Source organism: Aphelocoma coerulescens, chromosome 10, assembly GCF_041296385.1.
Source record: "Aphelocoma coerulescens isolate FSJ_1873_10779 chromosome 10, UR_Acoe_1.0, whole genome shotgun sequence".
Lineage (NCBI taxonomy): Eukaryota > Metazoa > Chordata > Aves > Passeriformes > Corvidae > Aphelocoma > Aphelocoma coerulescens.
This window is the reverse complement of record NC_091024.1, coordinates 4,029,642-4,039,476: the sequence shown is the minus strand read 5'-3', so window position 1 is coordinate 4,039,476 and position 9,835 is coordinate 4,029,642. Positions and strand designations below refer to the sequence as shown.

Genomic DNA, 9,835 nt, shown 5'->3' with positions numbered 1-9,835 from the left:
AATGGATGTCCAGTTTTTCATTTATATTGGAGATACTCACTCCCCTCACCCAGCCTGTGGAAACTGAACTTTTTAATGAGGTGGGTTCTAAGGAGAGAAAAAAAGACAAATTTTGCTCATTTTTTTGCAGTGCTCAGTCTTCCACACATGCTATTTTTGTCCTTGGAATTAAAGAAGATATATTACTGCTTTAGATAACTGCTTACATGAGGAATGGAGTAAAACAAATAGTTTAGAAATTCCTAACAGGCTTACCTCTATTTGCATATAGGTAACTATGGAAAGTGTGGGTAAGAAGCAAATACATTCTAGAAATTAATTAAAAATCAGTCAAAACCATTAAAGAGCTAAGTTCAGTGCATGGTTTATTTGCAGGAAGCTAGCTAACCAGCTCTTACTGTAACTACATGTGACAAATCAGAAAGAAACAAAGCGAATTAGGAGTTCCTAATCCTTGTGACAGGACGTTCAATAGGGCATTAAATTGTAAAAATCGAGACAAATAGCAATGAATACGCCTCTATTTTATTTCAATAAATAAACTATTTTCTCTGTACAAAAGTTGGAAAGGCTTGAGTTTATTAAAACATAAGCCACAGACAAAGCATGTAAGAAAAATGGTATCAAAGAACAAAGTCCAGATGAAATTTTGCATCTGCTGCATATAAAATCCTCCACCAGCACTTAGCTGAGTCAGGAGAGAAAGGAGGCAGACACAGCTACTTATTTCTGCTGAGAGTTCTTTGCTTCTCAGCGTGCTCCACAATTTTTTCTTCCACATACAGCCCCTTTCTCTTTCTCACTGCATTCATGTACTTGCGGGCCTGGTTCTCCGAGTCTGCCTTCTCTCCAAAGTGCAGATATTCCTCCTCAGTCGTTGGCACCCAGAACGGGTCACTTGAAATGATCTACAGAAAGAAACAAACAACAAAAAAAAGAGTGAAGTAGTACAATATTAGCATATTTCAAGTAATCAACTGCTGGAGTAGAGGAACAAAAGTAGAGCAGATCAAGTTGTCTGGAAAGCCTGCAATCAGCTACTGAAGCAGAAAACAAGAGTTAAGACACACTCTGCAGCTCTCGTCCTAAGAAGGCCACAATAACTTTTCAAATTCAGCTGCAATTATCTGCATAGGTTTTTTTAAAAGCAATTTTAATTGCCCATCAGCAAACAGCACCAAATAATGTCAAATAATTGTCAATTTTCAAGAAGGAAGTCCTTATTTAGAGTATTATTTCACTACAATTTTATTAGAATTTATCAGAAGTGAAGTTTTCTGCTCGTTTCTGTGCCCTATGTTTTCCAATCCCAATCCGGAGCTGGACAGATGGTTTAAAAATCTCTGTTTCTGGTTCTAACACATTTAGCAGAGCTTTCTTTTTAGTCCTCCTCTAGAACAGATTTCAGATCAAACATGATCAGAGAATAACTGGACATGCCTTTATTCCCAGTTCATCCTATATACCCCACACTTCTGGGACAACAGAGAGTATTACAAAGAGCCCAAAATATGAACATTAGGAAGGGATGAAATTGAACATATTGTGTTATGTGAGTTCTACTGCAAATTTCAAAAATACTTATTTTACTTGATTGCAGATTTCCTCACAAGATGCAGTTACAGGTCATATATTTTATACAGTATTCATTTCTTAAACAAAATCCTGATGGAAAAAGCAGTACAGACAAGTATTAGTTACTGCAAGAATCATGACAGTTAAAACAACTGAGTGTATTACTCTATAGTAATTTCTGAAATATTAGCACTAGCACTCATAACTGACAAGGAGAGAACAAATTTCCCTAAATTGCCCATTTTACCTTGCTGTTATAAACTTCTTCGACCGTTACAAACTTTTTTTCCTGACAAATCCTTTCAATTGCCATATGGTACTTGAACCTAAGCAGAATTTCCTAAAGCTCAGGTTACACAAAGTAGCAAGAAGAGGAATTAAAAAAATCATGACTAAAGATGAACAATTTTCCCCAGAAATATTGACAATTGTGGAGTCCTAATTTAATACCTCATCTTAAATAACTCCTAACACAACCACACAATTACACTTCACGGGGAGTTAGGAAAATGACCATGGCAGTTTAGTTTGTACTAGGCAACACTGCAGGTTCAATCTTGCAAAAATGGGATGTAAAACTAAACCAACAAAATAGTTCTAGTTTGCTACAGTTAAGCACATGCATAGTCTTGTTAAATTAAGTGGGTATTACTCGTGCTGAAAGTGACAGCCAATCTCAGTTATTTACATAGGAAATGACTATGCACAGAGTTGTCTGGCTGAAAACCAAAAGTAAGTAGAACTCAGAAATAAACAGTCTGAAACTCAGCTCTCCAAATTTTTCTGTGTTTATTTTTACCATAAACGTAAGGACTGTCTAACCACAGAAGAATCTGCTTGAAGAAGAGTCATACCCAGTCTGATGACTTGCTTAGGGCCTTATAATCAATGCCCAGAAACTTAGAGGTGATTCCTTGACAGCTTACATCAACAAAAAAAGAATGGTCCCCACTCTGTAAGAGTTTGAAAGTTTTACCATTATTTTATGTGCTAGAAATACAGAAAAAGGGCAGTGAAGATTGCACGTTGACTTGATGAAGTTGCAGTGATGCTCATCCTGAACATCTTAATGATGTAAAGCTACCAGGGACTTCCCCTTTCATGATCTGCCTAAAGAGCAGACAAACAAAAGGACAAACAAAAATTTCCAAGTCCAAGAACACATGAAGAAGAAAAGGTGATTCATGCTCACTGCTTCAGACTGGGCTGCTGAGGGAGGTTATACAGCTACAATCTGCTAAGTTAAAGACTGTTACTATGCCCTTTGATGACATTTTTTTTTACACTGGCAAGAGATGTAACACCCAGAAATTATGCCCAGAGAGAAGCAGTGAGACAGCGGTTCTTGAAGAATGAATGTAACAGAGGAGTCCAAAAGTATACAAAATTGAACTTACAGATCTAATCTACCTGTAAATATTTAGATACTGTAGTGATGGATGTTTAAGAAAATCCCCAGGTCTGACAGACTGGTTCTTTCAATAATTCATGAAAGACTTGCTCTACTGAAGTTTTGCTCTGGGTATTTCTTCCACTGACAAGAATTCTTTATGCTTCAACAGGTCTCAGGAAAGCCAGCATAACAGCAGGTTTAAAAGTGTGTGCTATTTAGTATTTATTAGCCAGCAAAGGTAAACCCATTGCAGCACAGGGTTAGAGTCCTGAGTGAACCTTGTACTGCTACATGATGCAGAGCAGTGCTCTGAAGAGGTTAATTAGGTTTCAAAGAACTACCTGAGGAGCTACCTTGGCTTCTCAACCTGTTTAAATAATTCAGCCACTACACACTGCTTCTAGAGCAAGATCTGGTGGCATCAGAAAATTTCTGTTAGAGGACCACACCTACCTAAATGGTGCAGATAGACAACAAAGGACGAATTAATCAGCACACTGTGTTACCATGCCGTGGTAAGCAATGGGAAAGAAGAAGCTGCATCTGCTGAGTCAGCTGGAACCTGGGCCATCATCTGGGCATCTCCTTTAAGAAGTGACTGTAACCCTATTACGACACACAGGGGTGTTACTGACACAGTGACCCAAACAAAAAAGTCGGAAGTTTTTCTTTTTTGAAAGTTCTGATTCTGTGAGTGAAGGCAAAGGCACAAACTAGACTGTTCCTCTTTACTTGTACCATATACAGTGAATGAAGGCAAATGCTTATAGCAGGTGGCACCCATCATTCCCCATGCTCTGTTAATACAGTCCCAGCAAGCAAAGGGAGAACGGTCCCAAAGCATTGTCATCAATTTCCTTACAATGGGAACTGTCAGAATGGTGGGTCTGGGCTTCCTGGAATCAGAGCTAAGAAGCTTTTTAGGTCCTGAGCTATTGTTTGTATTCATGGGAACCACATAGGGATGGTTCTGGAATTTGTAACCGAAAGTGAGTTTTTGTCTGGATAAAGCCCTCAGTGATGAATTAGATTCTAAATGGACCATTCCTCCTGGAAGATGGTATAATTATTTTACAAAGGGCACTTACAGTGGATCCTGAAAGATCCACAGAATCAAAGCAGAAGACACCCAGAAATATTATTTGTTCAATGTTGCATGCCACTTTTAATTTTAAATTATTTAAATGTTTCCATATACTAATTTTTCAGTACAAAACTAAAACATACAGCCTAAGACTCCTCTTAAAATCAGAAACGTGATAGCATCTTGAAAACACTTTTTGAAAAAGTTACATTCCTAAACAAACTTCAATCAAAAGAGAACTGGACATTCAAAATAATATGCCTTCCACAGATGAAAAATCTTTAAGTGACTGAAGCAATTCAGTTAACCTTCTATCAAAAGTCTGCCTCTCTCTCTCTGCCTGTGTGTTGTGTGTGTCTGGGCACCACTGAGCAGGGGGGACAAGAAAATAAAACCACATAAAACCACAGCCAAACTTTATGTCCCAAATATAACAGACAGAAGACGTCAAGAGGCACCAATATTAGAAGTAAGACTCCATAAAGCCAACAATATTATGCTATTGTTAGCATTATGATAAAGTACATTTTAAACACCACCATACTGCATGTGACTTGGCAACTGGAAAATTCAGCACACCTTTTCTCCAGGAACTTTTCTAGGACTTGGGAATTTCTCTGTGTAACAGCATGAACTAGCCAGTGGCCTATGCTTATTTATTACTCAACTCCAGAATTCTCTGATAGGGACAACATCAGCCTTAACTGCAAACAGCCCAGCACACACACAATTACTCCTCCAAGTATACACAACTAAGTGCTTCCTCCTTAACACAACCAAGTATTCCTATACATCTGCAAGGCTCTTCTGAAAGACATTTCTTTTAAAAAGTGAACTATAAATCAAGATCTGTGCAGTGGGTCACTGGACCAGCATTTATTCTATTAGAAAACAAGCATTTTCTTTAAACAAGGCCATATAAAATGCAACACAGGAAAGTGAATCAGTGCACAGCAGCTGATACAGTTCTTAAATTTGTTATTGCAAACACAATGCCTAAGTGATGGAAATGTTCCTATTAAAGGAACATTGAAATTAAGGAACATTTTAAATTAATCTTCGTTGAATTACTTTCTAGAAGTCTTGGGTGATATAATTTGTTTAAAGTATGACTATAAGCACACCCATAGAATTCCATTATGCTTAAAAGAAAAATAAAAACCCCAGTCAAATACATGGAGTGTGTCCCATAGCTCACTGCAGAACTATGAGCCCACTCTAGGTATAAGTAAACACTGTTTATAATGTAGTCAGCTGGGATTAGGTATTTCAAAAGAAGTGAATAGATTACTTCAAATATTGCAAGTGAAGGGTATTCTTTAGAAGAAGAAACCATTCTAAAGCAAGATATTTCATTAAATGTAACAACTATTCAAACCAACACACCCAAACAATGAAGTCTCATAAGACTTGTTTAGTAAGAGCATGCAGAAGAGCACAGGCAAAACAGATGTCACTCTCTTTTAGCCTAACTACACATTAATTATTCAAGCTGTAAATGCTTGTACCTTTATGAGAGCCATCATTTGAATACCTATAATAATAATCAATAAAAATAGAAATACTATGAGCATACTGTGTTAATACTGATAGATGACAGAGTGTGTACTAATCCTGCAAATGATTATGTAAGCTAATCAAGCTTTTTAGTAAGACATGAGTTAGAGCAGACCACTTGCAATTCAAGAGGACTTGGAATTTTAAGCCTTAATTTGAGGATGATTTATTATTTGCATTTCAGTGTCACCCAGATGGCTCCAACAGTGATCCTGGTCCCATTGTCTAGTGTATTTCACAAAATGATGGTAAGAAACAGTTTTTGCCTAAGGCAGCCTAATTATGCAAAACAAGGTTGAGGGAAGCATCAAAAGCAAACAGAAGGGATCTGCCTGGTTCATCCAAAAGGTCAGGCAGATTTGGGAACACAGCCATGTTCCTAGTAGCACTTCCCCTACTGGTCCTTACTGTCTGATGAAGACAAAAAATTCCTTTTGAGCCAAATATCATCAATGTGGAAAATGCTGGACCATGAATAGAAAGAGCAATCTTACACTGTCTGATGGAGATTTTACAACCAGCAGGCAACATTATGGACTTTGTGAACTGCTTAATAAGAAATCCCAAGAAACACTAAATTCAGTGTGACTGGGCACTACCACCAGCAGCCGTCAGCACGCCAGGAAAAACATTATGCCAGAAGTTCTTTCTTTTGTTGAAAATGAAAAAAGTTTAAAAAACCAAAAGAATTATTATGCATGATTTTGAAGATAATACAAGCTCCAGTGGATCAGAATCCTTTCCACCTTTGAAAACTTGATGGTAGAAAGATATTTCAAGAGCATTTACAGTTCAAGTGGTGTTCACCACCTAGTAATGACAATGACATAAATGCAGACTGTGCAACTTAAAAAAGTACAGCGGATACACACGTCTGAGATGTCTGAAGTGGCCCTGAGAAACAAAAAGTTTTAGGGTAAACTCACCTTCAGGTAAAATAGCAGAACCTTTGCAGAGGTGTATGTGAATAGTTACCTGCTGTTTTTCAAGAAAACCATAGGTAATATGCTGGGTAGTGCTGCACAAGTGGTTCTGCACTAAGCACAACCAAATTGAAGGCCACTTGGGCACTGGCAGTGTGCTTCCAGAACAGAATACCTTACATGAAGGTATTGGGTGGGTAGATACCCTGCAAGTAAAAGGAATAGCATCGAAAATCGAATAGCATCCCATAATTCAGAGCTTCCATTCACAATATATAACGGGGAGAGCCAAAGTCTTAAAATGCCTGGTTAGATACCAGAACTCGTCTTCCAAGAAATATTGTAATAAAGAACGTTTACACAGTTAGTTATAAAATAAACTCATACAAGTTTATTTTGGCTCAGGAGCATCATCCTTGTTTGTGTCTCAAACAGTGACAGCTAAGCTTTAGCCCTGACTTCAGCAAGTAGCTGCAAAGAGGAATCTGGTAACTGGAAATAAAAAAAGGAGACGTGTGGCTCTACTGCTGCATTTTTTCCTATTACTTAAGAAACATGTATTGAGAAAGAGAATTAAAGCCACACCCCTACCACTTTTATTTACTGTTTCAATTAGCTTCAGATGTCCTTGCCAAAACAATGAGCTTTTCATATTTGAAAGGTTCCAGGTTACTCCTGGAATTCATTTATGTGCCTAAACTGTCACTGGTGCAATAATGTATGTAAAGTTACAGTTCAAGAATAGATTCTCTCTCCTTACCTCAGCCTGCTTCCTGTTTAATGCAAGCCTAACAATCTCATCCAGCAACTTCTATATTAAGTCCCATATTCCGAGCTGTAAAATTACTTACAATTCGAAAGGCATGAATTAAAATTCAGAATATAAAACTTACACATTCAGAAGCCTCATATTCCTAGCAATTATTACACACAGTCCCTCTCTTGCCTTTCTACAGAGCCCTGAGGCACATTGTAGGCACTATTCTACTTAGAAGGGATAATGAAAAAGAATTCTGATTAAATGTGTTTACAGTTCACTCATGCTCTCTCAAGAATAAAAGTGTGTTTAATAGCCAATCTTCACGCACTTTCAAAGATGTGATTTAACAGGAATATTACACATTTCACAACTTTAAAACTACTAGATGTCTTTGACAATTCCTGCTGAAAATTCAATCAGCATCTGAACAGAGCCACATGCATTATTTCTTTACGTGTAACACAGATTCCCCAAATGGGATGAACGTTCCATTATTCTAAGGATTGTGCAATCACAAATACCTTCTTGTTCAAAACCCTTATGATTAAGATAAAATAACATGACTGAGTAAAAGATCTATGTGCAAAGAATGGAGAACAAAGGAAACAGGCTCAAACAAAAGCATATATTAACTGAAGGTGTATTATTAATTGAAGGTTTAAAAACATACAACTAGTTCATAATTATCCCAAAGTTAAGTATTTTAAACTAACGATTTAATAAGAAAGATTATACTGAAATCTAAGAAATTACTGCCAAGTAAGCCCAACACACATCACCTTTGCCTAACTTTTAAAATTAGTTTGTTTAGCTGGGACTAAACTGAAGGCTCCCACTAATGGTTACTTGGTGCTGTCCTTCACAGGCAGGAATAAATTGAACAAGCATGCCAGAAGAAATTAATAAAAAAGGAGTATCTGACAAGACAGACCTCAATATACATATTGCTCTATCCCTTGGGGTTGGAGCAATCTGAACTACACAAAATACATTCATTAACCGAATAGGGGGAAAAAAAAAAGCAATATCATTTCCACAGAGACCAAAATGGCTTCATTTAAATGTGGGCTCTATCTTTGACCTTCCTGTGTTTAGAGTCTACAAATCATGGTAATGAAATATAATGAAAGAGTGAACTCAAACCTCAATTGTTTAAACATGCCCCTATGCATGTGATTTCCATGAGATTAAGCGTTTTTAAGTTTAAAAATCCCCCAAAGTTTCTATTTCACTTTGTGTAAAACGGGGTTAACAACACATTAGAAGGAATCTGTGTAGACAAATACAAGTCCCAGGTACTCAGCTAATGAGCTGAGCACACTGAGAAAACACCAGCAGCACAGAGTTCATTCAGAATGTCATGGAAGGGTTTGGAGAGTGTGCAATTAAAGCAGCAGCCACACACTCGGTAGCACAGGAAATGCAGAACAAAACCAAGCAGCTACTGCACTTTCTTCCACTTTTTAACACTAAAGAAAAAATAGTTTAAGATTACACAACGTTCACATCCTATTACCCTACACAATGATGCATTAAGTAATAGGGATTCAAATAAAATGCTGGTGTTTTATCCTGTAGGTACATACACCGTAATTCATCAGTAAAGCAACAATGTCAAAGTCATGGCCAACACCTGATGCAACTCTGTGCAGAATTCAAAGAGAACAAACAGGAGCTGAGACACAAACTATTTCTCATGGCTTCTCTGTCATACTAACACTAGAGATCCTGAAAATTGTATTTATTTAGCAATTCTGTTGATGGTGTGAGAGTAACATGCACTCCTTCTGCCATCACTGCACAGAGATAACATTACTAGCAGCTTAGTAAAAGGCTTATTTTATCACAAAAATATGTGACTTTCATGGAGACAAACAAACCCAACCCTCCCCCAGTGACAGATTCCCCAGGTGGAAAGGTGACTGGCTTACACAATAATTTTTCCTACCACCAATACATTTAACATACAAGCTGCAATTATAACCTCTCCTGGGGGTCAATTTTACAAAATCCTGCCAGTTGTTCAAATCTCCCTGTCCTATTCATATCTATAATTATGTGTGAACATTTTCTTATGTGAAATTTGTAACATCTGAGAGCGAATGTACATGCCAAGGGTTGGAGACAGAAGGGGAGGCTTGAGAGCCACAGGGTTCACATTTTTGCTTAGTGCTGGAGCACAGGAGCTACAAATCCTAAAGAAACTGGCACAAAAAGATGGTTAGCTGGAATTGATGTCATATTCCTTTAGGGCACTGATGTCAGAGGCCATGCAGACAAAAGACCAGTTAAGCCACAAAACCTCACCAGCTGCACTTCAGAGGAGAACGTCCAAAACTGTCAAGGTTTCTATACACAGTACTGCCAGCACCCAGTGGTTTGAGGTTCCTGATCTGTAACTGGCTCTAACCAGGATCCCCATGCTCAAAAGATGCAGTTCATCAATTTTTCTGTGTGTACACCATCTGTAGAAGGTTGTCCTTTTATTTTTTTTTTTGCTTTTGCATTTGTGGTTCTATGTGAAGTTGGACTTAATTACAAAT

At 37.6% G+C, this 9,835-nt stretch overlaps 1 protein-coding gene across 5 annotated transcripts in view; it reads right to left on the bottom strand.

Annotated features, from left to right (window-relative positions):
• Positions 1-558: 558 nt before the first annotated feature.
• EFL1 (elongation factor like GTPase 1) overlaps positions 559-9,835 on the bottom strand; it is a 66,881-nt gene continuing 57,604 nt past the window's right edge. For 4 of the 5 annotated variants that reach the window (XM_069025502.1, XM_069025500.1, XM_069025503.1 and 1 more), the window contains exon 20: positions 559-908. In XM_069025502.1, the coding sequence (XP_068881603.1) occupies positions 720-908 (189 nt within the window). In that variant the 3' untranslated portion in view covers positions 559-719. The remainder of the gene's footprint in view (positions 909-9,835) is intronic. The other variant, XM_069025504.1, reaches the window with a different exon arrangement.